This window comes from Egretta garzetta, unplaced genomic scaffold (assembly GCF_000687185.1).
Source record: "Egretta garzetta isolate BGI_Z169 unplaced genomic scaffold, ASM68718v1 scaffold287, whole genome shotgun sequence".
Lineage (NCBI taxonomy): Eukaryota > Metazoa > Chordata > Aves > Pelecaniformes > Ardeidae > Egretta > Egretta garzetta.
Genome location: NW_009260435.1, coordinates 1,659,756 through 1,673,497, shown reverse-complemented (window position 1 = coordinate 1,673,497; position 13,742 = coordinate 1,659,756). Strand labels below are relative to the sequence as shown.

The window sequence follows — 13,742 nt, the reverse complement described above, 5'->3', positions numbered from 1 at the left end:
CTCTCCTCAAGATCTATCTTCTACACTGGCATTCCCTCAAGCTCTCTGCTCTCCACATTCAATCCCCTGCTTCTCTTCCCCCCTGAACCATGACTATCTGGACTATCCAGTGAACCCTGAACTATCCAATGCCTCGTGTTCTGAAAATATATATTGAAACTGGGTAGATACTTGCATATCCACTTGTCATTATTCTGAAGAAGCACTTGCTGCAGCACCATTGCAAGAGGGCAAGCAGGTAACACTAAAGAGTGAATCACTTTATAAATCCTACAGAAGCACTAATGACATCACCTCTCAGTTCCTGAAACAGCCCTGCTTAACCATCAGCACAATCCTTCTTGCCACAGTTTTATCCCATGGTCTGGCTATCCAAGCAAAAAAGCACTTTAGTGTCCAACTATCAACATTTCAACCCTTCTGTCATCAGTCTGAATTCAGCAAAGAGTAACTAGGGAGAATTTAGTAAAGGCTGAAGCATGACAACTAGAACATGCCCTCTCTGTTGGAGACCAAGCAGACGTTAGACCAATATTAGTCAGAGGGGAAGTGTGACCCTGCCATTGTGCCACCCTGCTACAATGAGAGCTGAGAATCTGTCTTCTGGGCTTATTCTGTCCTTGCCCTTTCTTGGAGACCAGAGTCTTATTAGGCAACAGGTTTGAGTGATTTTTTTTTTTTAATGGTATGTAATTAAACTGTGGAATTCACTGCTACAGGGTGCTGTGGAGGGCCAAAGTTTGATTTAGTCTCAGAATATTTAGACAAATTCTCATAAGGAAAATCTTCCAAGTGTTATTGAGCGCTAAGATGCAGATACAACCCCTGGCAGTTGGTATCCCTAATCTGCTTTTGTCAGAAAAGCTAGGAGGGTATGGCCAGGAGCTGCATTGCTGTGTGCCTCTTTTATTCTTTCTCCTCTTCCTCCAAGTGCTTGAAGCTGTCAGAGACACACCACCAGGCGAGAGGAGCCCTCAGCCTGACCCTTCATGGCTAATCCTGTGGTTTTAGGCCATTTTACTATGTAGTTCATTGTCCTGAACTGCCTCCAAATGAACGTGTGCAGGGAATTCGGTGCAGAGATCCTAGCTGGGGTCCTGGGTACAGTATAATCACATTAGTCTGGCAACACACCCTTGCTGATTAGCCCCTCTCCACCCCTCCTTTAAGCACAGCTAATTAACCTAAGCAAGGCACTGTAGTGAAGCTGTATTAATTCTTGTGGCTCCAGGGCTGGCTTAGCCAGTGCTACCTTGGGGACAACACAGTGCAGATACATGATGATGACTAGTGTCAGCTGCTCTGTTAGCATGGAGTTGGGCAAAGACTGCCATTTATTCCCACACCTGCTCTGCCACAAGGCTGTCTGATGGGAGATTTCATGTTCATTACCAGGACTTGAAGTGCTGTTCCCAAGATGACTCGTCACCAATGTCTGTAGGTTCTCAGGTGACATTCCCAGATTCTTGGAGTCCAATGGGGTTATGCAGAAGTCCCCTCCTGAGCGAATGTCTCAGTTCTGGATGTCAGGAAAGCTGCAAAGCTCTCTTACTCTTCTGGTAATGTGTGCAAAGGAGAGAGTAGGGAGTGTGCAGCACTCCAGAAATTAAAAGTGTCTGGAAAGTTTAATCAAATGCAAAATTTAGTCAAATTTCCTAACTGGAAAAAGTTTGGAGAGGCTTGCTTTATCCTGTTATGACTGCACTAGTTGTATATTACCTTACTCTGCTAAGAGATGGCCTGAGAACTATTATGTCCCATGTTTCTGTCAACTAAAGCATTTGGGATTGATAACGGGGCTTATAAATGATGTGCCTTATTGACTGTATCTAGATGCAAGGGCTTTTGATGTGTACTGGGCTTGGTGTCTCAGCAGTGGCTCTAGGTATTTTTTTCTGTATCGGGACTGGGTTTCTTGTCTGGTTTGCAGTCCAGAGTCAGCAAGTGAAAGGAGCAAGGTTAGATGCAGCTCAAGTTAACAGCGGTCCAGCTTCACCCTGACATGTTAAAGAGTGGCTGGAATAGGAAAAGGTCCCCCCATGCCCACCTTCTCTGCATACCCACCCACCTGTAATAATAAGTCCAAAGAGGCTGCCACAAAACTGCAACCTGATTCAAGTTGGCCCTCCTTTCAGTGGGGATTTGGACCAGATGACCCCCAGAGGTCCCTTCCAACTTACATCATTCTTTGACTCTGTGACTCGAAGTCTCTAACTGCTTTCAGGCAGTGAGCAGTCAAGATTCAGTGAGAATGGCTGGCTCAGGATTGTGCATCCAAGGCAACTGTCCTTTTACAGATACCACATCCATCTCGCTTTTAGAAGAATGTTTGTAAGAAATAGGTAATGGTCTGGTATAAATAATGATTCATTCAGTTCAGCTCAACCAAAAAATCAGAAATTTGTGTCAACTGTTTTAAGGTTATTTAATCCTTTTCATGAAAGCATCCTCGTTATAAAAGGGAAATGTTGTCTGAATGAAAACCTAACGGTTTCTTTTAAAAATATCTTGAAGTGCAAATTGCCTTCCCTTTATGGCCTTAACTAAACTGGGGTCAAGTAGGTTTTGTTCTTGCAGAAGAATATTTCATTGGTGAACTTACTATTCCTTGAAACTATTTACCATAAGAGAAGCCCCATTTTTAAGCTGTAAAACAAGTCTTTTAGATATCTATGCGGTGGTGATAAGTCAGCACTTAAAGCAGACAGTTCAATGCCCAGGTGTATGAGTGTGTCCGTCTTATGGGGAGCGTATGACTGTGATGAAGTGCAGGGGGACATGCAGTACCCTCTCCACGCTCACACAAACAAGGGAAGGAAGGAGTCAGCAACATTGCAGTGTCTTTGTAGCACATCTTTACAGAAGGAGAAACGAATCTGCCAGGTAGATTGCCTACTGTCAGTAGGTTTATGTTAGGGATTCGTCTTGGTTTGCTGTATCAAAGATATTGTGATTATATCTAGGATTTTGACATCTTATTTCTGAGAGTGGAAGCCAGACTTAGTTCTGTTCTTTGAGCAACGTCGATGACAGCCTGGTCTGAGCAGTGTGTTTGTGCATGCACGAGCACTGCGTGTGTTGTCATGGAAAGGAAAGTGCTCTTGCCTCAGCAGTTCTTCATACCCCAGTGTGGGATTTCAAACTTCATTATCAGTTCTGAAATTCATTTTGGCACTCGAACTGCAAATAAATAAATAAATAAATACATCATAATGCGAAGCGCTAAGCCTCCCTGCTGAGCCATCTCTCCTGGCAAAAGGCTGCTCCCAGCAATACTGATTTCAAATTGCACAGACTCACTGTTCCCTTTTCCCCAGCCTTTGGCTGGTGGCAGATCTTACTTCATCTCTCTCGTTCTGCTCTTCTGATGAAAGTAATGTTGATTTCTTTTTCCCCATCACACCTCCAGATATGTGGATCCAGTAACACGACCTGACACCTCCAAAATATCCTGTGATCTGAATTTCACAGTGCCTGATGAATAATAAAAGATTCATTGACCAGGTCCAAAAGTTCCCTGTGCTGGACTACTGACTTATTCTAGAATGTGACCTCTCAAACCCAGCAAGGCATTCTCTTCAGGTGCCTTTCCCACACTGGAGCTAGTCATGGAAAACAAGCTGTTTCCATGATGTACAGGTTTGTACATAATAAATTCATCTTGGCACCTTAAGGCTAAGCACCTGTAAGAGCAGATAAATGGGGCATTGCCCATATTTAATGCCAAGACATTCATCCCAAAGTTCTTGGATCTGCTCTCCTAGGAACCCTGAAGTTAGCAGATGTTTCTATTGCTTGCAGCAAAGCCAGGCCGTGTCCTCTGCTAACGGCACCATGCCCTGTGATGGGGTTCCCTGATTTGCGCTGTGGCCACTGCAGCAATGCAGCCAATGGGAGGAAGTAAACAACCATTTCATCAGGCTCATAATTGACCCTACTCAGTCTGTTGACATCTCACAGTCCAGAAATGGGATTGTCTGAAGCATAATCCTTGCCTGAACAGGCAGTACAGTAAGGGGAGGCAGCTACGGCAGTTGATCATTGCAGCCATCCTCAATGTAATAAATATGTAGAAATAGGGAAAAAAGCTCCAAGAATTCTCTGCTAGTGTCTGTGGTCTTCCTAACACAGCAAGGCAGAGAGACCCTGATTCTAGGTAAGATAACTTCTGAAGGTATCACTGCAGTAAGGGTAAAATTGTTCCATGTTTTTCATCATGTAACATGCAACACTTAAAAGTCATCTTCCTGTAGCAAACTGAGTTAGTGCTGTGGTACAAAAATTAACTCAGTCTTTGAAACAACTCAGAACCAGGACATTACATAAAGCTTTTTGCAGAATCAAATAGCTTCCAAAGCTGAAAAGTAGATGGACACAGGTTTAAATTTAGCTCATTAATCAGAGAGCGAAAGTAGCACTGATAATGTTCAGTGCTGTGCTAGATGTGGTCTGAGTTGTTCTGGGCAAATTAATATTGAAATAACCACTGTTTCCTATACAACCTGCTACAATTTGCCTGTACCACACTCTCATCGCCCCCGCCTCCTCTCCTGCAGGCACTCCAGCTGTCTCTCCACTCCAGGTCACTTAGAGTTTCCGTTGGTTCCCTCTGTGAAGGAATCCAGCTCCTGCTTCAGCCTCATCTGTAAGCCCATCCTCTTGCTGCCTGGGGGCTGGAGGATATGGAAAGGACAGCATATACCTGAATACAGCTCCTCTCAATCACTTTCCTACTGCTGTGGAGAAGACAGCCCCATGCACATTTAATTTTATGAATGTCTATATTTTTGTTGGAAAACAGCAGGACAGGGCTCATGAGCATGAGTATGTATGTAGAGCCAACTGTGTTCATAAATGTTGGCAGACTCAGGATAAACTGTGATAGCCTGCACCAGTTACATTTCTCAGCAAAATTTCAGGAAGAGGAAAGAGCAAAATTATGTAAGCTAGGACTGACACTAAATATGATCAAGCATGAAGCTCTGCAAAGGGAAACCAGCAAAGATCGCACCAGCAGTGTCAGCACGATTTGACTGTGTTACAAAAATTCACTTTTCTTCCCTTAAACCACTCACTCCTGGAGTCATTTGACTCCATCAGATTGTGCGTCTTGATCATTTTGAGTAAGGTGTAGATCTGGTCGTAGAACAAATCCTGAGGATGGGAATATAAATGGCTTAAAAGACAAAAAAAATGGAACTCAGCATTTATTTGGCTTTGATGATTACTAAATGCTGGGGAGCTGCACTGATTTACTCCTAATTATATGCCAGAGAAAATTAAACAAAGATGCAACTGTGTCCTATCAATACACTCCCATCTGGTGGATCTCGTGACTTGATCTTTACCCCTATGAAGCACTAATCCACTTGAGAGCCACAACATTGTACATCGTGGCTGCTTATGTGTATCTTAATCCAATCTCACAGGATATATACTACCAGCATTGAAAATACTGTCAGAGCATTATAATTCTTCACTTAATTGAAAATGCATTACTCTGCTTGATTCTCCTTTTTCTTACACATGTGCATCTCTGTCAACTTCCATGGAGTTCAGATGCAGAGACTATGACCGAGATTAAACTCTCACATTACACTCTCCACAGTGATTTCAGCCTATTTCTGGAAGGATGCAAGCAGTACAGCTCTGTATAGGAAATGTGTATTTATCTTTGGATAGAGGGAGACAAGCATCCCAAGTGTCTTCACTACAGCAGGTTATGTATGCGTGCCCATGTCAGTAGGCATGCTGTGAAAGTGTGTGTTTGAATTAACTGAGATGCAAAAACGGAGATCGATGTTTCTCTGAAGCTCTGAAGAGTGCTGTGTGTGGACGAAAAGAGGACTCAAAGAGGTGTCAATGCCAGGACTGGGATGGGAGCAGCTCTTCTCAGATGCAGGATTTTTTTTATATTCAGAAGTAGGGCAAGGCCAGCCTTTTCAGCCAGTGATTTATTACTGCCAGAGCGGGGAGGAATCATGATAGAGACTGAGGGCATGGAAGGAGTTAAAAAAGGAGTTCCCTTTGGACTGTGACTGATCTGAGGTTTGGTAGAAGGGGAGGAGAGTGGTGAGACAACTAGGGAAAGTGGCCAGTTATAGAATGAAAAATACTCAGCTAAATGATTCCCTTTTGATATACTAATACCCCTTCAAGGGCTTATTTGAGGAAAAACAGACTTAAGAAAATGAGTTAGGATTTAAAAGGACTCGATTGTCTTCAGAGAGATTTAAATAATTCCTAAACGAGTCTTTTTAGTTGAACTCAGAGAGGCCACTAATCTCTGCGCCTTCCTCTGAGCACAGGTCAGACTGAGGAGTTGGAGACAAGTGGGAGGACTGAACAGGCAAGTACGAGGGAGAAAGGAGGCAAAAGGGGGCTGTCAGGCTAGGCATGGCCTCATCTGAGAGGCACTCTAAGGGGTGCCAACTCAAGGGGCATTAGGTGGCTTTAGAGAGTCCCAGATCTGCCTGGTTAAAAAAGGAAAACCTGTAAATTCAGGTTTATCAGGCAAAGTCTTTAATCCCCATGCACTCTGCTATTGATGGTCACCACACGATTATCCTTACCCCTTTGCTTTGTCCCATCACTGAGTGTTGCTGGTGACCTCAGCAGCGATCTTGTTAAGAGCTTAGAGCTCAGAGACACATACATCCCACTACACTTTGAAAGGCCTCATGCAGTTTTTTTGTGGCCTTTTGGTTAGTCACTATTGATGCTTGATACTGCAAGAGTGGTGGCCTTCAGCCTGGCTGAGCAGCTCCAAGGAAAGGAGGGGGGATGCCCATGAATCTTCAATTTATCAAACGTAGAGAGAAGCGGCCTGACGCTTTCATTTCTGAGCACCTCTGCAGACTCTGTGCAAGGACAGGAGAGCATACTCTTCTTAACTATGATTTTTTTTACAGTTTTCTCTTATAACCATGTTTTTAATTTGTAATCAGAAGGAGAGCCTTTTTTTCTGGTGAAGTAAATTTGTCCTGTTTTTACTTTCAGCCTTATCTGGGGAGAGTGAGTGTAGGAGAATCTGACAAGCCCTAGGGACTTTGCAGAGCAGTAATTTATTGCTCTTTGTTACAAAGCAATAAATCCATCTACAGTAGTGAATAAGCAGAGTCTTGAGTTGCCCCATCCGACCCGTGCTTGTGAATCTGAGAAGCTGGAGGTATTTTTCTCAAGAAGCAAAGGTCAGTTGAAGATTGATCACAAGTGCTTATGGTGGAGAGAAGAGGGGTAGCAGGCAGGTGGCTGGCAGCAGGTGATGGGAGGCATCTTGTGATGTCAGTGTTCCAGATCAAGACATTGGGCTAAAACCAAAAAGTATAAGGTGATATTTTTGGCAAATGATTTATTCAACACAAATACAGCATTAAAACAAGCAGAACTCTGTGGATTTCAGATAAAAAATAAAACCGAGTCAGGAAAACCTAGTGCCTAATGATTTCCCTTTTCATGAGTGTCCTGCATGTCCTATGTCCAATTTGCTGGGTCCCATAAATGTCTCAAATGCTGCAGTGCTTCGTCAGTGGTAGCAGACAGCTCTGTTTAGGCATCTGAGCGAAGCCCTTAAACTTTCTGCATTTAAGAGCATAACCTGCAATATCCTCGATGGGCTCAGACCCATGAGTTGTCCACATGTGAGATGTTGGTCTCTGCTCCCTTTATCTTCCTCGTTTGCAAGCTGTGGACTCTGTGCAGCATCCAGCATAGCACCGCCTAACACGGTGCCCTGCCAGTCTCTACCAAACTTCAGCAATCCAAATAATAAAGTGCATCATTCATTGCCAATTCCCTGCCTGGCTCCCCGTGGGGAGGTGGTGACTCGCTTGACTTTGATCATGCTGTAGTGATCATGAATATTTACAGCCAGCTCCTCTGCTGCTAGCTACAGACAAAAAGCTCTGGAAATGCCAGGAAACCCCGAGTGTCCCCTCTGCCACCTTGACTTCTTAGAGTAATGCCTTCTCCTCTCTGGTGCAGATCAAGTTGTTAGCATGCAAGGCAGTGCCAGCACAGACTGTACTGAGAGCAGAGTGACACTGGTGTGTGCAGGAGAGGTCTGTAATGAGCAGAAGTTTGGTAATTAGGCACTTCAGCACAAGCTGCAGTAAAGGCACATTCAGGGACAGATTTATCAGGGAGAAGAGGCGAAAGAGGGATGGAAAAGGGGGAGCACAGTCCTTTTGTCAGCATTATTTAGTATGGTACATGCTCAGGATCATATTCTGTATTGCCTACCGGTGGGTGGGAGCGTGGCCATTGCAGTGCACACGCCTTGTGCTGTGTAGCTGCAGCACCTTCAAGGCAAGTGAACCCATTTACAGTCCTGTGCCCTTGAGGAAGTGTCATTTGCTCATAGAAAGCACCGTTCATCCCCAAATACTGCTCTGGCATCAGTCAGTGTGCCCTTGTATTCCCCTCTAAATGACATGATGGAAATGCAAAGCATTAGGTAAAAATACAGACAGTTTAGATAGCACAAGTGCACAAGTGCATGGGGCAATAGGGGCCCAGCAAAAGGTGAAGAAGATCTGGACCTATGCCGCCCTAGGTGGGAAAGCAAAGGTGCCATCATGGCTTGGCAGACGAGAACACGGAGGAGAGGAAAAGCAGGCCACAGGTACTGCAGCTTCAACTGAATAACTGTCAGACTTCTGTCTCTGTGTGTCCTTCAGTTTGTGACTGTGGCTGTGAACATCCAAGGCAGGACTGTGTTCTGCTGTTTTGTACAGCCCCTGGTACAGTGGGTTCCTGTGCTTGGCTGAGGCCTCGAGGTGCTGCACGTCACTTACTGCTCCGGAGCCAAGCCGCCCCATCATGCACCCTGGCTGCCATTCTGCTGTCTGCCATGGAAAAACCTTCTGTTGCGGGCACGTGGTACTTCTTGCTCTCATTCTGCACAGGGTTTGAACAGTCTTCGCTCAGCATTATTTGCTGAGAGGAGATTCCCAGCTGAGCACTTCTTACTCAACTCTGCTCCCAGCTTCTGCTGTGTGTGTAGGGGAGAACAGGCACCTGGGCTTCTCAGCCCCCAGGGAATGAGGAGTTGTCTCCCCACTGTAACTTGCTGCCAGTAAGTTTAAAGGTTAAAACGTGGGGCAGCCATTTGGAGAATATAACAAAGGTGTCTGCGAACTCCTCGTGTGTTCAGAAAGTTGCTCTTTCCTGCACCAGATTTATCTGCCTGGGCCTGGCTTGGTGTGAAAGAAGCAGGTATGAGTACAGTCTAGCATGTGCTTATTCATGAGCGGGTGCCATGTGTTGCATGTCCTGATAACTCCTTCTCTCCTCTCTCCCCTGTGCAGTACAAACAAGTGGAGCAGTATATGTCCTTCCACAAGCTCCCTGCAGACATGCGGCAGCGCATCCATGATTACTATGAGCACCGCTACCAGGGGAAGATGTTTGATGAGGAGAGCATCCTGGGAGAGCTGAGTGAACCCCTCCGAGAGGTAAGGAGGGGGCAGTGAATGGGCAATGCATGTTCCTGTCGTCTCTGGCAGCTGTGGAGTTCCCGGTGTGCAGTCTCAGTGCTTTGCAGAGGACACCATCAGTTGGTGGGAGTGATGGGAGACCAGCTTTCCCATTGGCTCTGGTTCTTTGTGAGCTCTAATGTCATGCCCAGCAGAGACAGCACATCCATGTGTCTCAGCAGCCATAAAGGCACCATTTTCCTTGGGGCTTTACCTGTTCCTGTGTTGTGCCTAACTTTCTGGGGAAGCAAGGCCAAGAGGAACATGGTCCATGGCTTGGCTACATCTCTCTTGGAGTTGGTTTCATTCAGAGGGAGTGACTGTCCTAGCCATTGGTTTATGTCTGGTATTCCCTTGCCTTGGTCATGGCAGAAGTCACTGCTGTGGAGAGAGAAACCCAGGCCTTTGGCATTTGCAGGACTCCTGCCTGAGTGTTAATTGCTGCAGCAGAAGTGATGGCTGACATAAAGGCAATGGGGGCTGCAATACACAGGCAGTCTTCCTCCTGTCTTTCCCCCAAGTCGTATACTTCCACAGGATAGAGAAGAGCTGAGGATCTACCTGCCATATATTAAAACTAGTTCTGCCAAAGTCTAAAAGGGCAACCCTGAAAAGAACCCCAGCGAGGAGGACACAGATGCTTCCCCAGCCCTCTTTCTTCCTGCTCCAGTCATCCAGATCCTCCTTCCCCGCTTGGCTGGGGAGTGTTGTGCTGAGGTGATTTACTCAATGTCACTTTCTGCTGCTTTCTGAGTCTGAACTGACACAGCACAGAGCAGCTCCTGTGCAGTGGCAAGTGCTGTCCTACCCTCCGAGTGACACCAAGCCACAGGAGGAGGCACAGCCCCTGTCTGCTATATGACAGCCAAACAGCTGAATTGGGTTTTCTTCATCTGGAGGTTGATGATCCAGCCCATGCCTCACTGACTGGTGGGCACCTCTCCCTCCCTTCTCTTGACACTGTCCCCAGCTGCCCAGGATAATTCTTTCCTGAGCACCTTGGCATATTTTTGCTGTTTAATATCTCATTGACAAGGAAGGGCAACAGAGAACGTAGGGCTGCCAAGGTGAGTTATAATGTTTTCCCAGAGAGGAGCCCTGGGTTTTTTCATACAGCATTTCACCAGTGCTATGCACCTCTCTCACAGTCCATAGTCCCCTGCAGAAAGAGGTGTATTGTGTGTATTTGGGATGTCGGGGGGTATTGTCACTGCTCAAAGAGAAAGCATATGAATGAAAGCAGTGAAGCATGGTGTCAAGCTGTCAGCTTCAGCTCGCACTGCTACATGCTCTGAGCATCCAGAGCCCATTCCAGCCTGCACTGGGGGAGCCAGACTAAGAGAACAGCATTTTTTCTTTTTCCACTTTCTAATGTACAGATCAAGTGGGGGTCCTAGGTTATTAGATGTTGACTTAATATATATGTGTATCTTTTCTGCTCCCTGCCCCATCTTTTCTTCCCGCTCCCTCTCTCTCTTTCTCTCTCTCCCTTTTGCATCACATCATGGTCAGGAAATCATAAACTTCAACTGCCGGAAGCTGGTTGCCTCCATGCCCCTCTTTGCCAACGCAGATCCCAACTTTGTGACATCCATGTTGACCAAGTTGCGGTTCGAGGTGTTTCAGCCAGGGGATTACATCATCCGGGAGGGCACCATTGGCAAGAAGATGTACTTCATCCAGCATGGGGTGGTGAGCGTCCTCACCAAAGGCAACAAGGAGACCAAGCTGGCAGACGGCTCCTACTTCGGAGGTGCGTGTTAGTGAGTCACCCTTACATAGTGATACCCACAGGGATGGCAGCATGTGGAACTGATACCCCAAGTACCTCGTCCTTCACCCTCTGCCTCTGTTCATCTCACCTGTCTTGCAGCTTTCCATATCGTAAATTGTGCAATGGGAGGTGACTGAGACTCATGGGCAGAGCAGGAGTCTAGATGATAAATGATAACAAAATGGAGAAGGGAAACTTAGTTCTTGTAGGTTCATTTCTTTTTGCCCCAAGCAAACTGCCAGATCTGTGAAGCTGAGAACCTAAAAGAAAAAAATGGAGTGTTCTCAACTCTCCAAGCGCATTTATAGTGTTGCCTAGTCCTCGCATCTATCATATAAGGTACTGTGTAAACACAGGGGAAAAAACATAGTCCATCATCTCCCCAGCCTGTGGCTCAGCAAAATGTCATGAAGGTCAGCAGGCAGGCATAATGTATCAGCAGCAGAGCTCTGGAACAGTGAAACCAGCATGAGGTCAGAAAAGAATATAAGAGAAGATTTAGGATATTGCTTTTATGAGTAACACAGAGACACCCCTCTTATCAGAGCCCCAAGATAGACAGTTCTCTGGTAGATGCATGTTTCAGTACAAGCACTGAATGCACCACAATTAATGGCTTACTAAGAGGGGGCAGAATGAAACCTGCCTTTCCTTCTCTTCTGTAAGGCCTTTTCTCTATCAAAAATTCCCTATCATGTATTTCCTACACTCTTGTTAGAGTCTTAGTTCCTGTGAAACAACCTGTCTGCACCTACCTGGAGTACAAGGATTTTGCACATCGCTAGCAAGTTGGGTCAGTTTGCTGGGATTTGGAGTTACAGGATACCCTGACTCTGACAGGTTTGATTAAAATTGCCCATGACACTCAATATGGTTTAGATACCATACCCACAACTCCTCACACACACATTTAAAGCCAGCACAGTCTCGTAAGCATCTTTTCCTTAGGAAAGCAGCCTAATAACGCACTTATAACCTTGTAGTGCTACTATACAGTGCTCTGGGGTTGACCAGAATGAACCCTGAGAGTGGTGCTGGTGGATTGACACCCAACATACAGCAGAGAGGAGTGCTGTCAGTCTTTAGGTCATGCCATCTGTCCTTAAGTGCCTGTCTTAGCTGCCCATACTCTGTGTGGAATCAGTGGAAAAGCAGGACTCAGGAGTTCTCTGCTGAGTGTTCAAGGAGCATTTGTGCCCAACTCAGGGCATTTATGGTAGAGTCAAGGGCTTTCTCTTCTGTAACCAGCTGAGCATCCTCCTAGGAGTAGCTGACTGCAGTGTAAATACACCAAGACTTAGTAGGTGTCACTAACTTGGCTTTCCCTGACAATCTGTATGCTTGTGGCACAGACAAATGTTCTGGGTGTGGGGATCAAAATTACTACCAGGCATCAAGGCCCCAGGTCAGCACAGAGCCTTTACTACAAATCTGGAGAGAGAATTAGCTTCAGTGAGAGCACGGCTTGACCTTCTGCTCCCAGTGCCCATGAGGAGCTGGAGAAAGACAGCTTCTCCACTCTGAATGCACAAATGATATCTTTGATAATCCACCATAACAAAACTTCACTGGCTAATTAGATCAGCAGAATCCCTGAGGTGCAATTGTGTTGTAGCAGCTGCCACAACTGAGGCCCTTGGTATTTTGAAATGTTACTACATATGCAGAATATTACCACTGTTCATGTTTTCAGTGGGAGTGCAGGTAAAGTCCAGCTAGCAAGGAGACTGGGTGGCAGGCAGGACTGCCCATGAGCAACAGTGCCAGCTCTTGTATTGCAGGGGTGATGGTGTCTATCCCCATGTTCTCAGGCTGGGTCTTTCATTCCAGAAATTTGCCTGCTGACCCGCGGCCGGCGCACAGCCAGCGTGCGAGCTGATACCTACTGCCGGCTCTACTCCCTCTCAGTGGACAACTTCAATGAGGTGCTGGAAGAGTATCCCATGATGCGACGAGCTTTTGAAACTGTGGCTCTTGACAGGCTGGACAGAATTGGTAAGTAGAAGGTGTGAAAGTCTCCTTCCCAGTACTTGCTGCCCTGGCACCCCATCTCCAGGCTTGGTCCTTAGTTCCTTTTCTGGAGCTGTGAGCTGAAGGAGGTCCCAGCCTGTCTCTCCTTGCCTGACTTCAGCTGCTACAAGGAGCCCCATTCACCGTCAGTTAAATCCACATCTTTCTCTCTCTTTCTCTCTCACATACACATTTCTGCTGGCTCCCGCTTCCATTTATTTCCCTTTCCAAGAGTTCTGTTTGAAGAACCAAGATCTGCAATCTGAGGCCATCAGGGCCATGGTGGTGAATTCACTAGATGTTGAATTTTAGCTCAGAATGTGTAACTACCCACAGCCTCCTAGGTTCAAGAGAAAACAGACCAGGCTGTGAGCCTCGAAGTCTGCAAACCCCAGTATTTCAGCAAAATGTTCTGTGGCAGAAATCATCTCTCAGCATGGGGACTTGAGTGTTTGTTAGACTGTGACCTGTTTTTGCAGGAA

The 13,742-nt window shown here is 46.0% G+C and overlaps 1 protein-coding gene across 2 annotated transcripts in view; it reads left to right on the top strand.

Annotated features, from left to right (window-relative positions):
- Nucleotides 1-13,742, top strand: part of HCN4 (hyperpolarization activated cyclic nucleotide gated potassium channel 4) — a 104,110-nt gene that overhangs the window by 77,165 nt on the left and 13,203 nt on the right. For both annotated transcript variants that reach the window (XM_035899492.1, XM_035899491.1), the window contains exons 5-7: nucleotides 9,309-9,455; nucleotides 10,989-11,229; nucleotides 13,081-13,245. In XM_035899492.1, the coding sequence (XP_035755385.1) occupies nucleotides 9,309-9,455; nucleotides 10,989-11,229; nucleotides 13,081-13,245 (553 nt within the window). The remainder of the gene's footprint in view (nucleotides 1-9,308; nucleotides 9,456-10,988; nucleotides 11,230-13,080; nucleotides 13,246-13,742) is intronic.